The sequence below is a fragment of the Clarias gariepinus genome, chromosome 25 (genome assembly GCF_024256425.1).
Source record: "Clarias gariepinus isolate MV-2021 ecotype Netherlands chromosome 25, CGAR_prim_01v2, whole genome shotgun sequence".
Lineage (NCBI taxonomy): Eukaryota > Metazoa > Chordata > Actinopteri > Siluriformes > Clariidae > Clarias > Clarias gariepinus.
Genome location: NC_071124.1, coordinates 24305779 through 24323571, shown reverse-complemented (window position 1 = coordinate 24323571; position 17793 = coordinate 24305779). Strand labels below are relative to the sequence as shown.

Sequence of the window (17793 nt, the reverse complement as noted above, 5' to 3'; positions counted from 1 at the left end):
GGTCGTCAGCCGCCGCCCCGCCCACGCCACACTGCCCCCACCCGAGCTGTGACCGTCCCTGGTCACCATGACGAACTCCGTTTCGGAGGCGTGGAGGCGGTCGGCGCTGGCGGTGGGAACGCCGGCGTCCTTTGGCAGGTGAGGGGTGAACGCGAATGTAGTCCTGAGGCGGTCCGGCCTCCAGAGTTCGATGGTTCCCCGGCGTGCGGCTGTGGAGGCGCAAGACGGTCCCGGTGGGGCAAAACTCGTGCCCGCCCTGCCAACCGCACCCGGTAGATGACATCGGAGAGGCGAGCTGGCCGTGAGTGTCCACGCCCATTCGCCCCTTCTGCCTGGCGATGAGCGGTTCACAGTTCCACAACCCGTGGGAAACAGTGGAGCCGGTGTCCACGAGCGCCCGCAGTAAGACGCCGTCCGGCACACAGTCGATGTAAAGCCCCGCGGGGCTCCCCAACCGTCCACCCGGCGCTAGTTTAGCGGCTGCTGGTGTACGCTGTTCCTCAGGCCTGAGAACGTTGAAGCGGTAGTCCGGCTGTCCATCAGGCCTGAGAACGTTGCAGTGGTAGTCCGGCGGTCCCTGGCCTCGGCGTCGTCGCGGAATCTCGGAAGCGGTGTCGAGGCCTAGCCGCGACGGGTAGCCCTGTCCCCGGCTAGGTTCACCTACCAAGCGCCACTGAGCTGCGGGCGGTCGCTCGGCTCTTCCGCCGCGATGTGCCGCCAATATGGGATCAGCGCGCTCGGCCTCGCGCAGCGGCAGTTCGCTTTGCCGGCTAACAGCGCACGGAGCTGTCTCTTGCTCCGGCTCTTGCGCAGCGCCAGCCTCCGCTCCGAGATCCAGCGCCGGGCTTTTCTGCTTCCCGCTCCGCGTTGGTTGACGTGGTGTGCTCGCGCTAGCTCCGCCAGGAAAACGCTTCTTCTGCGCGAGTAGTCGCTCCGCTACTCGGCGGCCCGCTTGGATTTTTAGAAGGTCCTCCTTTGTGCGCTCGAACCCGTTATTCTCCATCCCACTTCTGACACCAATGTAGCGTTTTTACGCCGGGAAGAATGCTGGAGAGACGAGCGAGCTTATCTGCTACCCAATGCAATGGCTGGGAGTACTTTATTAAGCACGCAGCATGTAAGGCATGAGCAGCACCTTCACTCAGGAGCCTACATCCAATTCAGCACTAGCTTGAACTGGAGCACATTTCACACGTCACACACCCCTCACACAAACAGGGCCGAAGCCACCAACCCAAACACCTTTCCCCAACATGGTGAACACACACCGACATCCCCGCAAGGCATGCTGGTCGTCAGCCGCCGCCCCGCCCACGCCACAATATTTAATGAGGTAATGTACAGCTCGGTGTACACACAGTGAGCATAAGTTTTGGCCCTTCCTCCACCTTGCCGGCGTTGATGTTTTTTCTTCCCGCGTCCTCCTCAGGTGTGGTGGCGCCACTGTTGTGTTTTTTTTCTTTTTCTTTTTTTTTCCTGAAGTAGCTCGCCTCACTTCATTTCTTCCTCTTAATCGCTCTATCTGAATGCATCACTGGTCTGTCTATACCCACCGGGATCCTTATGGGGAACAACAGGAAAAAAAAAGATCCTTCTCATTCCCCAGCACGTTCGGTCACCCCTCACCCCCCTCCTCCACCCCCCCCCCCCCCAGCTCCGCCCCGCCCCCCCTTCTTGGGATTAGCTTAATACGAAGCCGAGCGTTTTTACATTTTTCAAACGAGTGAGAGGATTTCTCTGTGTTTCCTTTCTGTCATGGCCTACCTCTTTAAATTTCCACACACACACACACACCCAAGGTCAGATTACTGCGTTCTTATCAGTGAGTGTGTGCTCATGTGTTTCTCACACACCTCTTTGTCACACACTGTCTCACTGACTCACTGCTGGAGACGCCATAACTTGTTGGCTTGTTCCTTTGTCTGTCTCTCTCTCCTTCTGTCTGTACACCTGCCTGTCTGTCTGTTTGCTGGACCCTGTATATCTGTCCATACCTGCATGTACCTGTCGCTCTCGCCATCTATCTGTACGCCTTTTTACTCACCTGTCTGTCTTTTTTTTAATATCTGAGTGTCTGTCTCTTTCTCTACCTGTCCTTTCTATCTATCCATCCATCTGTCTGTCTCCCCAACTGTCTAACTGTTCATCTGTCTTTATATACGACTGTTTGTCCACCTGTCTGTCCGTCTCCAGTAACTCACTGCAGTAGTCATGTTACACATTTCAACCTGTCTGTCTCTCATTTTTTTTGCTCTCTTTTTTCCTTCACTACCTCGCCCTCTGTCCCTGTGTATCTGTCTGTCCTCCTTTTTTTCCCTGTCTGTCTGCCATCCCCCCTGTCTGTCTGTCTTTTTGTTTGTCTGCTGACCTGTATCCCCGTCTACCTGCCTCCCTGTCTCCCAGTGCGTTTGTTAGCCTTGCTGTCTGTCTGTCTGTCTGTCTGTCTGTCTGTCTGTCTGCACTACCTATCTAGCAGTTTATCAGTTTTGTTTCAGACGTCTGTGTGGCTGTAAAATTGTGGTTTTATACATCGCTGAGCACGAGGGTATTTATTGAGAGATTCGGTGTGTGTGTGTGTGTGTGTGTCGTGTTGTGCGTGTGTGTGTGTGTTTATGCCCCAGAAAGCTTTCTCTAATGCTCAGTCTCAGCTCTTTGGGGACGTTACTCTCTCTCTCTCTCTCTCTCTCTCTCTCCGTCTCTCTGTCCCACTTTTCCGTCCTGAGACTGGACTTATGCGACAGTGAGCGCGCTCGCACATTTTTAGTTCACTATCACATCCCACAACCATGTCTTACTTTGACATTTCAAGTGTACTTTTTACATTTACATTATTAGGTACAGCGTGCACGATGCTAGTTCATGTTCATGTTTATATTTCACTTTTTAATTTCAGTTTTATGTTTATATTTTCCGTTTAAGGTGCACGCGCCCGCCTAACGCTTACATCACAAACTAATAATCATTTTATATATATAAAAAAAAAAGATAAAATGCAATAGTAAACAATTTTGTTACTAATTTCTTATTTAAAATGATTGTTAAATGTAATAAAATATTTAAAAAGCACAAATAAAACGACTAACAAAAGGTTTTACTGAATAATAATCCTATTCAAAGAAATTCCTCTTAATCCTGTTTAAATAAAACTTTCAATTAAAAAGTGATTGCGTGATTAACTTTAAACGTGTGACGTCTGATAAATGCTGTGCAAACTTTCCTGCTGTGTCATGTGACACACACCCAAATTCCACACACACACACACAGGTAAGTAAAAGTAAAGTAAATAGAGAATTCACCTTCTGGGCCACATCCTCTCTTTTTCCCGCCTCTTTTTCCCGCCTCTTTTTCCCAGGCCCAATAGCGACTCCCACCTTGTGTGACCTCACACCCAGGCCCCGCCCCCTCTCGCTCCTGTCCCCCCCGGCGCTCTCCACATTGTGAAGCAGCTTTGTCCTCTGAAGGGACCGTGCTTGCGTGTGTGTGTGTGTGTGTGTGTGTGTGTGTGTGTGTTTTTTTTTTTTTTTTTTTCAGAAGGCACACGGATCTCAGACCAGACGTTTCTTTAAAGTTGATTACAGCGTGGAGCGACACGGAGAAACTCAAAGCTCTCGGGGTTTTAACGGATTAAAAACTGTCTTTTTTTTTTTTTGGAAACTTTTTGGTGTGGAATATAAAGGAGGATTATTTTTGCGCTGCTTTACCTGGATGTAAAAGCGTGTGAGGATCATAAAGCGTGGACTTTCTTTTTAAAATAACTATTTTTTTTAGGAGTCCCACATTTTAAAAGAGGATTAAGGATTACACGTTTTAGTGTTTTTTTTTTGTTGTTGTTGTGTTTTTCTCTCTTGACGTTCTTTTCGTTAAAGGATATGGGTGAGTAAAGTTTTTACACCTGTTGCTCAGCTGCGCCGTGTCGCGCCGTTTCACTTCATGGGAACTTTTGGACTTTCTTACTTTCCTTCGTTCTCTCTTCACCTCGTCTCGCTCCTGTGTGTGACGTGAAACTCGAGCTTGTGCTGCTTGTTGAGCCTCGTTTCCGCGAGTCTCCTTTTGTCCTTCAGTTTGAACTTATTTGCCTGAAACGATAGTTTTGACCTCCTTAAAGCCCGGACATTAACCCCGCCATCAACCTCTTCACCCGACCCACACACACACACACCTTCCCATCCCTACATACAGTGCCACCACGGGTTTCCCCTCTCTCTCTCTCTCTCTCTGTGTCTCTCTGTGTCTCTCTCTAACTGCCCCCGAGCTGAGGTGAGACGCCCCGCCGTCAGGAACCTGTCGGTCCGGTTGCCCCGTATCTCTCTCGCCGATCTCGTCTCAGGTTTATTTTATTTTCCCTGACTCTCCAGAGTTTGGAACTTTGGAGCTCTGAGCTCCCTGATTAAAGAGGACAGCAGAAAATGAAAGAGTGTCCCCCCCCCCTCGTCCTCGTGTCTCCTTCTGTCTTCGAGCTGTAGTAAAAAAAAGGACGTTTTGTAGTTTCTGTAATCCGAGAGCTGATCGGTGAAGGAGTGTAATTGCTCAGCTGTCTGCTTTAAACACCGTCTCAGAGGTGTGAGGACGGCTACTCTTTTTTTTTTTTTTTCCTCCCCCCCCCTCCTCTCTTTCTTTCTCGGTCTTTTTTCGAAAAACAAGCGCTGGTTAATTAAAAGTTGAGTTTTTGGCGTGTGAACGAGGCAGGTGTTGCACAACAGGTTCGTTGCTCAACGATGTCACAGTGTCTCCGTGAGTCAAAAATTTAAAAAGTAAATAAAAAAAAGAGAGAGAGAGAGCGCTTCACTTACTTTTTTTTCTTTTCTTTATTTTTTTCCTTTATTGTTAGTTAATTAATTAATTAATTTGTAAGTTTGGTTTAATCAGCTGTGTCATGTCGTTAAGGTAAAAAGGTGACCCGCGTGTCTCAATTTGTTAAGCTTCAGAAAGTTTTTCCTCTAAGCAAAGACAAACACACGCACACACACACACACACACACACACACACACTCTCTCTCACTTCTGTTAATCATTCACCAGCTCTCACACCACCTTCGCTTCAGATTCACAGAAACCTCTCGCGCTGTTTTCACAACACAATAACTCCGCACTCGTCTTCCTAAATATTCCGGAACGTTCCCTGAAACTACCCGGGGATTTTTATTTTCCTTCTTCACATAATTTATCCGTTTCTGAATGTAGTTCCTCACATGAGCTGGTAAAAACCACAGACTTTGAACCGCGGCACAGTTTCAGTTTTTCCCCCCCTTTTGTCTTTTGCGCGCTCAGTTTTCCTTGCGGTCGTCTCCCTGACGCTAATCCGTCACTTATTCCAGACGTCTGTCAAGTCCTGGAAAATTGGCGCTCGGGAAGTGAGGCGCAGTTTTCCTGACCGTAACGTCAAGGCGACTCAAAGCTCCAAAATAGTTGTTTATTTTATACTAAATCATTTCCATTCAAAATGTTTCCATGTTGTGGGCGTGGCCTGTCCGGCATCCTGATTGTCTATGGTAATAGCTATACATCCTGTGCATATATATATATATATATATATATATATATATATATATATATGTATATATGTGGAACCTTGGATTGCAATCATAATTCGTTCCGGAAGCGGGCTCACATTCCAAAACACTCCTAATCCAAATCATTTTCTCATAAGAAATAATGCAAACTTAAATAATTCGTTCCACAGCCGCATCCAAATGCAGGTTAATAAAACAAATTAACCTGCACATTACCTTTAAAAAGAATCGCGACAGATCAGTGTTTCTGTGTAGAGCAGAGGGAAAGAGTGTGTGTGTGTCTGTAAAGGCGAAAGTAGGAGGGGTCTCTGTCTGTGTGTGTGTGTGTGTGTGTGTGTGTGTGTGTGTGTGTGTGTGTGTGTGTGTGTGTGTGTGTCCAATAAGGAGACGCAGCAGGGGAGACGATTACCCACAATTCCGCAACGCAAAAGAGAGAAAAAATGTATTACGTTACGTATTGCGATTCTTTAGCGCGATTCTTTTATCTCCGCCCTCAAAAGCTTGGCTCCTCCTCCTCTCCTGTCGCTACCTTAAATTGATGCAACCTGGCGGTTTGCACTCGAGTTCCAGTTCGTAGTTTAAAGCGGCACTTGTAATCTGTCTTCCGCGTCGGGGCTGGTTTCCACGGTAACGACGTCGTTCCTGTGTGGTGATCCAGCAGCAGCAGATGTGATGCGCGGCTCCGGGGTTAACGGTGCAGATGTTTTCATGAGTTAAGCCGCTTTAGTTTTTTAAAGGTGCTTTAAAGTCTTACACACACACGCGCACACACACACACACACACACACACACAAAACACATGTACATGTCTCATTAAACGAGCAGTGTAGGCTCGAGTGTGTAATTAGTTCTATGATTTTTAAGACTTTATTCATAAACACTTCACGGGAATTCACACGACTCGCTCCTCTCTTATCTTTCTTTCTTTCTTGTTCGTTCTTCTCTGCTGTCCCATTTGTCATTTTCTTTTTATTTCCTGTTGCTTATTCGTCCTTTCACTCCATGTGTGTTTGTCCTCCTCCCTCTATCCTTCTCATCTCATCATCTTATTCCTTTTCTTGTCGTTTCTCTTCTCTCTGTGTCGCTCTGTCGTTCCTGGTGTTTGTGGTGTCTTTGTGGAAAGAGTTTGCATCCGTGTGACTGTGAGCTCAGTAACGTACAATATGTTATGTGTGTGTGTGTGTGTGTGTGTGAGATGAAAAGTTATCGTTACCCTCTCCCTCTCCTCCACTGTTACCCCTCTCCCAACCAAATTTACCCCCTTCTTTACTGTTACACCCTTCCACTTCACTGTTTCCCCTTCTCCCCAGTTATCCCTCCCCTTCTCCCCAGTTACCCCTCCCCTTCTCCCCAGTTACCCCTCCCCTTCTCCTCAGTTACCCCTCCCCTTCTCCCCAGTTATCCCTCCCCTTCTCCCCAGTTACCCCTCCCCTTCTCCCCAGTTATCCCTCCCCTTCTCCCCAGTTACCCCCTCCCCTTCTCCCCAGTTACCCCTCCCCTTCTCCCCAGTTACCCCTCCCCTTCTCCCCAGTTACCCCTCCCCTTCTCCCCAGTTACCCCCTCCCCTTCTCCCCAGTTACCCCCTCCCCTTCTCCCCAGTTACCCCTCCCCTTCTCCCCAGTTACCCCCTCCCCTTCTCCCCAGTTACCCCTCCCCTTCTCCCCAGTTACCCCTCCCCTTCTCCCCAGTTACCCCCTCCCCTTCTCCCCAGTTACCCCTCCCCTTCTCCCCAGTTATCCCTCCCCTTCTCCCCAGTTACCCCCTCCCCTTCTCCCCAGTTACCCCTCCCCTTCTCCCCAGTTACCCCTCCCCTAGTCCAAACACATCATGTTTAATAGAGAGTGTAATAAAGTGAAGTGAAATCTCAGCATTAGACTTGGACACAGTGCTGCAGTGCAGAGCTCAGACCCTGAAGCCTTTCTTCCTCCTGTGTTTGTGTGTGTGTGAGTGTGTGTGTGTAAGCGTGAGTGTGTGTGTGTGTGTGTGTTCACACTTGACTGCACTGACACACAGCATCAGAGTCACAGAGACTCCGTCAGCCGTGGGAACCTCACCACATTACTGAACCCTGTGTGTGTGTGTATATGAGTGTGTGTGCGTGTGTGTGTGTGTGTGTGTGTGTGTGTTTGTGTGTGTGACCCATTAATGCACTCTGGCAAGTGCAGAGGAGAACTGGTGCTGTGATGGGACGATAGAAAATGAATGGATATACAATAGGAGAGAGAGTAAATGAATAAGAAAAATTATTCCAAAAATTGAGGGGAAAAGTGGGAAAGATTGAAAGAAAGAAAGAAAGAAAGAAGAGTGGGCATGGTGCTGGAGTTTATTAATGTTCTTTCTTTCCTGTTTTCTTTTCCCTTTACACCATTCTCTAACTATACCTTTTCCTCTATCTATCCACTTCCTTCCTTTCTTTTTTTTTCTTTCTTTTTTTTTCTTAAATTTTTAAAAAATTTCTTTCCTTTCTTCTTTACTTTAGTTCCTTTTTTGTTTTCTTTCCCCTTTACACTCCTCTCTATCTAAACTTTTTCTCTGTCCATCGTCGTCCTTCCTTCCTTCCTTTCCGTTTCTCCACCCAGTCTTTTCTTTGATTCTTTCTTTGTAAATCTGTAGTGAGAGATTGAAATTAAATATTGGCACCCATGTGGTAGGTGTGATGATGTGAGTCTTGTGAGAGGTTATGAAGCTCCTCCTCCTACCCCCTCAGCCCCCCCACCATGCCCCCCCCTCGCCAGGTGTCTGGGCCGTTAGCGAGGACGTCGGCGGTTTGCTGCTCGCTGTTCTGCGGCTCTACTTGTCGATATAAAGGAGTGAAAATGGCCGCTGTGTATCGATCTCCGCGCTCTCCTCCCGCTGTGCAATCGCTCCACTCGTTTTCGATATTAAACCTCTTTTAGATTCTTTAAAAGCCTCACAGCTGCAGCGTGATTACAGCGAAGGTGCTAATGGTGTGAAAACGTCTCCTTTACAGCGCCGCGTTCCTCCTCTACTCACAGCCCGCTCACGTTACACTTCCCTCTCTCTATCGCTCTCTCTCTCTCTCTCTCTCTTTTGCAGCATTTCTCTATCTGGTTCGGGTCTGAACACCGCTACCCTTCACTCGTTCTTCTGTCTAATTCTCTCTCTTTTTAGTTCTTTCTTCCCTTTACACTTTCTCCTTTATCTCATTCTGTTGTTTTGTTTTATAAACTTATAACTTTCTTTCTTACTTTCTTGCCCTTTTTTATCTTCAGCCTTTACTTCCTTCTTACTTTGTGGCTCTTTCTTTCTTTCCTTCTTTCCCAGGTTCTTTTGTCTAATTCATGCATGTTTTTCATTAACTGTTTTTCTACTACTTTTCAAGTCTGCTTTCTTTTCTGTCTTTCTGTCTTTCTTTCTTGTCTCTCTGTCCTGTAAGCTGGAGCTGATTTTATTTACAATAATTTGGAATTTAACGTTCAAGAAAAGTTACAAAAATGTTTGTGTGTCATCAGTTAAAGTTTTAAGAAAGAAAAAAAAAGGAATTTAGCCAAGAAATTAGAATCGGTGCGTCTCTACTCTCTTGCCCACTTTTTTCTTTTTTCTTTGTTGCGCTTTTATTTTTATTTTTTGTCTTTTAACAGACTAGAGGGGTTTTTGAGATGTTTACTAATCTGAGCAAAATTGAAATCTTGAATTTATTCCTGCAGCCACTTCCTTATTGTAGTCGTGTTGTAATTCATCATCACTTTATAAACGATTTGAACAGGACTTTTCTCCCAGCGTTCTCTGGAATGCAACGGATTTACAGTTTCTAACTTTGTTCTTTTCTAATGTTTTTTTTTTTTGGCTTTTGCTCTTTAAACACACACACACACATTTGACTGATTAAATATTTACCCAAGGAAGTGTTTGTGTGACTCAAGCAGCTCGACTTAAGTCTCGAGTGTGACGTCTCTCGTGGAAGTGAGAGCTGTCACTCTTCTTTCCCGACAGAGAGAGAGAGAGAGATTTCTTTCTTTCTATCTTTCTTTTTTTCTTTCTTTCTCACCTTGTGCTGAAGACACAAGACACCAAACACGTTATCGAGGGCTGTTTGTTCCTCGTCTCACGCTGCTCTAATGTCAAGAATCATTTAATCAAAAATTATTTTCCTGCGAGATCCTGCAGCGCCGACGGCACTAAAATAATTATTCAGTGAATAAATTAATAACGGAATGATTCCTTTCTTCTAATTAAAATCTTAATGATCTCAGTTTGTGGCTCTATCAGATGACGGCGGGGTTCAGTTCAGATCTTACTAACAAACATTCCAGAATATTACATCATTATTCAGGACATTTTTGACACCCCCACCCCCACCCCAAAAAGTTGACAATAAAAATATTCAGTAATTTTTTTTCTTTTTTTTTGTTAACGATTTTTGTAAACTATTAATAAGAACTTTAATATTATTATTAAAAATGTTTTTTTTTTTTACCATTTTCAAACATTTATTAGATTTTTTTTTGCTGATAAAAAAAAATAAATTTCTAAAAAATTTAGTTAAAAAAACTTTAATTATAATTATAGATTTAATTTAATCAAAAAGAAATATTTTATTAATTGCATTTTTGCAATGAACATTTTTTTTGTTTCACCAATAGAGAAATAATAATAAATAATACGAATTTAAATACTTTTCTATATTTTATAAAATTTATTATTTTTAATTTCTTCATTATTTTTTAAAATATATAAAATAAAAATTTTAATATAAAGTTTTAACTCCAGAGTTCTCTAAACTATTATGATTATTTCAATACATATAATATCATGTATTGAAATAATCATGAAAGGGGCCCCGCCTGTTTGACTATCTAAGCCCCGCCCCATCATAATAACGTACTAGGGAAGGTTTTTTTGATGTAAGCTTTAGATTTAAAACCTGTGGTGGAGACCCATGGGATGAGTTGAGTCTAAAAGACATGATCTAGAACCCTGGAGAATCCGGTTCAAACTGGGTGTCGTGCCAATACGTTTCTAGTTATTTGGGTGTAATTACGTCTTTGCGTCTTTACGCGATTAGAGTCGCCCACATGTGCTGTGTGATGTCCTTGCGTTCTGTTACAGTGTGTTCTCCTGTTGAACTTTCGTTCTTGTCGAGCGGGTCGAACACCGCGGGTGTTTTTTTGCCGTCACTCTTTGTCGTTTTTGTTATCCCGTCGCACACAGGCGCTCTTTTGTCAGCAGAGCTGTAAAAACTTCACATGCCGCCTTGTCTGAGGAACTCTGACGTTCCTTTCGGCGCTGTGACACGAGTAACGAACTCGTCAAACACCTCCTCGGGTTCACGGAAGCGCCAAAGGTTTCTCCAGCGCTACACACTGACGCTATTGTCTCGTACGAAAGAGAGAGCGTCTCGCTGATGAGCGACGGGTTTAAATATGCCACCCACTCCTACTGCTCGGTGCTCGTGAGAGCGAAGTAACGAGATACGGAACAGAATGTCGCCCCAGGACGGATTCAGAGTGTCTGAACCTGATGCATGACGAGCGCATGTGATCATTAAGCAGCGGTTTAGTGATTCCGGTGCTACCAAAAAACGTTAGCGCATCATCGCTAAACATCTAACTTTCCTTATGATGAGTTTCTTAGAAAACCTGTTTAATGAGTTATCGGACCGAACAGGCCGGGATTTGGTCCCGGTGAGTCTTGGGTGCCGGTGATCCTGTCGGGGTATTAAAGTCAGGGCTGATCGATGGACATAAACCATCAAGCTGCCATTTTTCTGGAAATTTGCTTTTAAATTACAATCATGATGCAAATTTATCCAGAAATCACGAAACGATTGTTTTATCATTTCACCCCGAGCCCGAACTCAATCATTTCTTTCTTTCCCTCTATTTAAGTTTTTTGTTCCATATACAAAGACATCCAGCACATGTTAACAGACACACACACACACACACACACACACACTCCCCACCTAGTATGATCGGAGCATGTCTGTACGAGTCTGGATGGAAATGTGTGATTTCTATATATCCGTGTGAACGCTGTCAGTTTTTGGCAGATCTCCGTGGTTGGCGTTTCAGCAGGAAGACAGAAGCAGATGGTCCGAGGTGGACTGAGCACCTGCGCATCACCTTGTCTGAACGTGACGCTTACTCCTGCACACCTACACACCGTTACACCGCCATACCGCAAACCTCACCAAGAGCACGCTGTATTCTAAATCCAGTCTCTACAGTCTAACATGCTAATGTGCTACGTTCACGATCTTCCTTCTTCATTCTGTTTCTTCTTTCCTCCTACACTCCAGTCAGCCATATGGCAACATCCTGCCAGTGTACCTTACCTGAAGCAAAGAATGATTATATGTTAGAATATAAGCTTCTTTTCTTAAAATTTTTATGAGCTACATGCTAAATATCGATTAACAAGTCTTGAGCTAACATGCTAGGAAAATGCAAATTTTAATAAATTTTTTTATTTTTTTTTTGGAAATGACTTGAAGGCATGTAGTATTTTAAGTTTCCCTTACCTAAAAAATAGACTTTGTTTCTGTTAAAGAAAACGAAACAAAATGAAGAAGCCGCTTGGCTACATCAATTGTCGAGACGCTACAATGTTAACGCAGTGACGTGTTTTTGATTTATATTTTTTACGGAACACACTGATTCACTTGCACATACCAAGTGAACCCCAGAATAATCACGCTGCCTTCTGTGAAGCTACATGTGAAGCTCACATCATTTTAGATGAAACATGTTTACCGTTCAGATCTTTTCTCTGTGTGTATGTGTGTGTGTGTGTGTGTGTGTGTGTGTGTGTGTTGTTTAGCTTTTTACATTGACCATGTCAGCCACCAGTTATCCTTAAGTCAACATGTGCTCCATAAAATGTCTACAACACTCAGCATAATGGACAACAATAGAGTTAAATTACTTACAAAGTTTAAAGTTGTAGCTGACGTGATCGATGCGCCGTGTTTTTTACGTAGCGGAAATTTGTTAAATGTAGCAGTATGAGTAGTTTTAAATCAACAAAAATAATGCAATTGTAAACTTTTATTTTTATGTATTTGTTTATTTATGTTGTTTTTTTTTGGTTTGATTATTAATTGTATTAATTCAGTTTAATTAGTTATTTATTTATAAACTTATTTAAGTATTATAGAATTTATTTATTTGTTTAATTAAAAAATTACACTTTTTATTTTATTACATAAAAAAGTTATGTATATATTCCTAATTTATATATTTATTTTATTAGTTAATATTGTTTACTTAAGTTTAATAGTTGTTTTATTTGTTTTAATTATGTTTTTAAATAGAATGTACTAATTAAATAGTTATATTTACTTATTTATTTGGTGAGCCATCAAAGATAGAACAAAGGATGACACCTAATACAGAAAAAAAACAAGCCTAAAATAAACATTTTGTCTGTGTGTGTGTGTGTGTGTGTGTGTGTGTGGCATCTGTGTGAGGTCACTTTAATATCCTAAAGTGTGTTAAGGTCAGAGGTTAAGTCCTCGACCCGCTCCCTGGTGTGCCGCCGGTTTTAGCTTTTTGACGCTAATTGGACAAGTGTTTGTTTCCCTCGTTAACCTTCGACCTCCTGTGATTAAACTCCATGTGTTGGTCTTTTTCTTCAGGTTTTAGCCGCTGATTGCATAAGAGCAAGGAAGGAAAGAGCGGCATCGAGGAGGAGGAGGAGGAGGAGGAGAAGGAAGAAGTAGTGCCAACCTGGAACATGGTGCCTCATATTTGCCCCTCAGTGCCCTTGACGCCTCGCTGGCTTTGTGTCCTGCTTCTGCTCGGCTGCGCGGCCGCTAGCTCCCACGCCGACAGTGAGTACGCCGCCGCCAAAATGTCTGCTCTAAACTCCTCACGGTTTTGCACAGAAAGCCACAAAATAAATTAAACGTGTATTCTGTGTGTGTGTGTGTGTGTGTGTGCGTGTCCAGGTTCATTCTCAGCACGGTGGGAATCAGGTTAGATGCTAAATATTCAAAAGTGTCATTTTTAGCAGTATAGTCCTTTCTGTGAGAAATGCATCAGCATATCTGAGGTAAATGTTGGTGTTTCGGACACTTTTGATGCGTTTCCATGGTTACTGTCCGTTCACATTCCCTAAAAAACTCAATACTAACAATGCTAGCTAGACTCCTGTCTCAGAATTAACCAGTTCAAGGCCTGGACCAGCTCGTACTATACTACAGTGTTTTTAAATATTAATTTAAATAGGGATAATAAAAGAAACGGTCTGCGTAAAAGTTTTGCCCCCCCCCCTTTCTATACAGTGCTGCTGCTTTTAATTTATTCTTAAGCACTTGTAGTTTCTTATATTTATTTTTTATTTTTTACTCTAATGAACAGTTATGTTTGATTACACTAAGATTTTTTAAAGAAAATAAATTTTCCACAACCAGTTTCCCTCATATATTTATCGTGCTTACTACGCTGTCATTGCCTCCAGTGGGTTGAAATAAATACCTCGTAACACACATTTCTTTTTTGTAAGGAATTGGATCAAAACCTAAAACCCCACAGTAGTAAATATTTGAAGGGAACAACAACAACAACAACCAAAATAAAAGACATTTCCGGTGAAATAAAAGTAGTTTGAGACAAATTAAATTTAGGTAGAAATACTCCTTGCTGAGATCTTCTAATTATAGAGTTGAAAATAGACTTGCTGCTTGAAGTTTAATCGGAGATGCTAATAATAGGGTGTTGATAAACGTCTGCCTGGTGCTTGGCCCCCGGGATCGCTCCCCTTACCGCGGGTTCTTTATCCTTGTGAGTGGCTTTTAAGCTTTAAAAAGTCCCACACACACGCACACACACACGCACACACACACACACACACAGACACACACACACACGCACACACACACATATTCAGGGTTTTGAGGCTTTGAGTCTGGGTTTTGACCTGGTCATGGCTTAGAGACGATTATTTCTCTGGATGACCAGCTTCCTGTAACTCGCGTCCAGCCTACTGTGAAGTGCTTCCAACTTCCCGTCACCTGGTTTCCGGCTTCCTTTAACGAACCTGTCGCTACCCCTCACCTGGTTTCCGCTTCCTGTTACTTGCTTTCCGCTTCCTAACCTTGTGTTGATCCTGCGCTCAGACTTATACCATCGTTACTCAAAAATTACACAGTAAAGGAATTATTTCTTACTCAGCCCGACCGCTCCTAAGCTCGTGTTTGCCTGCTTGAGGAACGCCACACGGGACACCACAGGGTTAATCTATCTCGCCGAAATTGCTGCTTCTGTATGCTGCCAACTTTCCAAACACATGGTCTTAATAAAAGTCTTTAAGTGTCTGCTATATATAGCTAAATATTACATCTAGTAATATAGTCCATGTATTGCAGTGCACTTTCCTGAGATGTGCGTGTGTGCTGTAACACGATTTTATAAAAATAAGGAACCACTTTGAAAATTTTTGAAAACTTAAGTCCAAAAGATTGCAGCCTATAATATAAATTAAAAAAGAAAAAATTATACATCAATATTGTAAATATTTACATATATAAATAAGTTATAAATATTTATATAAAAATATTAAAATGTACATGCATAAAATATAATTATAATTTATAGAAAATCATATAAATCATAATTATATGACAGACGCACAGCGAGCGTGTAAACCGGTTCTGATGATTCAGACCCCTGCTCTGTCCTGAACGCGTCCCACACGGCGAGTTAAGCGAGTAAAACCCTAAGAATAGCGTGGGATGGAACGAGTGCGACCACAAACAGCGGGTGTTAGCGTTTTGTTGTCTGTAATCAGGAGGCGAATTATACGGTGGAGGAGCCAGCGTTCAGGGTGGAGCAGCTCGACCTCACCAACACGGCTTTAAATACATTCAGCTCCTCTTCCACGCCTCTGCAGAGCTGCGTCAGCGAAAAATACTGTATGTTGTTTTAAAAAAGTTTTAATTTAATTTGATCAGGAAATTTGGCTTTTTGTTTATGACTCAGTTTTACACAGTTCTAAGCACAAAGCAACTCAATTTAATTAAAATATACATTTTTAGGTTATCGATTACTTTTTTTTACTCAGAATTGTAATTGTTTGGATATTTTTAGTTATTTAAAAAAAAAAAAGTGAAGTTAATTAATTTTTTTTTTGTATCGTATTTTAGCAACAAAACTAAATATAAAAGCTCAGCATGATCCACATCCAAACTTTTTTCACGTATCCTAAAGCAAGTGATCACGATATTCTATGTTTTAATTGTAAATTTTTGATACCAAAATTTAAAAAATGTGTCATGGATTTAAAATAAAAAACAAACAAACATGGATTTAAGGAAGGAGTCTCCAGTGTTAGCGCTTTGTAAGAGTGAGAGGTAAAGTTGTAACTTGAAGTTTTTCTGTAAATCCTCAGGACAGAGGCGTTTATTGCGATTAATAAAGGAAAAAAATACAATAAATTTTTTTTATTGTTAATAATTTTTAGTGATATAAGAGGAATAATGAACACATGATGATGAAGAACAGGAATCGGCTCTAGAGCATTTCCTGGCCGTAACCTTGGCTTTGGTTAGTCTACTCGATCTGTACCTCTCTGAGTGATTGAGTGTTGTTCGCGAAGGTGGTTGTGTAATAACAATTGACAGAATGGTGCATTTTGTGATAAGCATCACACACACACTCACACACACTCTCTCTCTCTCAGTTTTGGTGTTAATGGCCAGTGTTGTGTGAAGGACGGAGGACGATGCTGATGTTGTTGCCGAATGCAGGCCACGACTCAGTGTTTGGATCTCTGCCTCTCCGCAGCATAATTAAGCCATTAATCTCCGGTCATTAACCCCCGCCGACCCCTCGCTCGTCCATTTCAAACGCCTCCACGCTGTCCAATCCTCTCTTTTTATTCCCTCTGCGCCCGTGCATCCGTCCGTCCGCTCTGGCTCGTTCCCGGGCTGGAGATCACAGCTGTGCGCTAAATAGAATTACATCCCGAGTGCCACTCCAGCGCTGATACGCTTACTTTTAATTAGAAAGAATCAATTCCTTCGTCTCGTCTGTCTCGCTCCCCGTGCGGACGCTTAAACACACAATCCAATTTGTGGACACGATGCCCACCTGGGGACCCGGGGTCTCCAACCGCCCCTCCGCTGCTTAAAATGTCCGGATGGATGTATAAATAAATATGTAAACAAATAAGCAAACAAATGAAGAAAAAAAAAAAAAGCTTAATTGAGATGCACTGGTGCTCGTGTACCACTCAATGGCAAAAGACAATCATTGTTTCCAGTCTTGGACCCGTGATCACGCTCCGCTCTTCAGGTCGCGTAGGCAAAGGATCACTCGGATGTGCTGATGAATTAACTTACCTTGAACCCTCTGGCACGGGGACGATGCGAAGCCATCTTACGCTCGTCATAAATCACAAAGGTTTTCTGACAGTTAATGTCATTTCCGGACATTCGTCAGTGTCGCGGTTCGCACTTTGATGGATGCTGCAATACGTTTAAGGAGCGGGATGGATGCCGTGTCGGGGATAATGACTTCGCTGGAATTTTATTCCTGGTGATATAATAAAACGTGGCCTGGCACTCGGGGATGCCAAGCGCATCCGTCATTTACATCGAGCGTTTATAATAGATATAAAAGTAGAATTTATCTGTAGAGAGCCGAGTGATTAGGAGTCAGGGGTGAGGTGGAGAGGTTAGCTTCAAAATAATAACAATAATAATAATAATGTAAGTTTTCAGATCTGGTAATATATCTGTGCTCATGTTTTTTCCATATTTTTTAATTGAATCATATTCAAGCTGACAATTAAATGTACTGTAAGTAAAAAAAGAAGAGAGAAATAAAACACAGACCTGAGTAGAAGATTAGGGTGCTCGATTTAGATTTTGCTTTAAAATAAAAATCTTTTTTATATAAATGATATCGTGCAGACTCAAATACAAAAATCTAACTTCCTGAAAGGGTTTTTAGTTGGTTTTAACCTTAAAAATGCATATTTTTTACATTTTCTAAACCATTAACAAAACTTCTACACATTACTACAAATCCTAAAGTGTTTCACATTCTGCCCTTTTTTAAAAAATAAAATAAAAAGAACAGAAAATGTACATTTTTATATTTTTACATAATAATAGAATTTATTCTCACTATCTTAAAAGAAAGATTAAAGAAATAAAAAAGAGCACCTGATAAAAAGAGACAAGAGTCCTAGATTGATAAAAAAAAAAGGAGATTCATCCATAAAAACATCGTCTGTAAACCTAGAATACTTTCTTTTAAACCTTAAACAATTCCATGTTGCAGTTGGAGCCTGTAATTAAAGCGTTTCCTTTAG

General features: G+C 42.6%; 1 protein-coding gene across 12 annotated transcripts in view; it reads left to right on the top strand.

Annotated features, from left to right (window-relative positions):
• Positions 1–17793, top strand: part of ptprfb (protein tyrosine phosphatase receptor type Fb) — a 149787-nt gene that overhangs the window by 28622 nt on the left and 103372 nt on the right. For 11 of the 12 annotated variants that reach the window (XM_053486094.1, XM_053486093.1, XM_053486092.1 and 8 more), the window contains exons 1-2: positions 3550–3874; positions 13112–13306. In XM_053486094.1, the coding sequence (XP_053342069.1) occupies positions 13210–13306 (97 nt within the window). In that variant the 5' untranslated portion in view covers positions 3550–3874; positions 13112–13209. Of the gene's footprint in view, positions 1–3549; positions 3875–13111; positions 13307–17793 lie in introns of those variants that run through there. The other variant, XM_053486083.1, reaches the window with a different exon arrangement.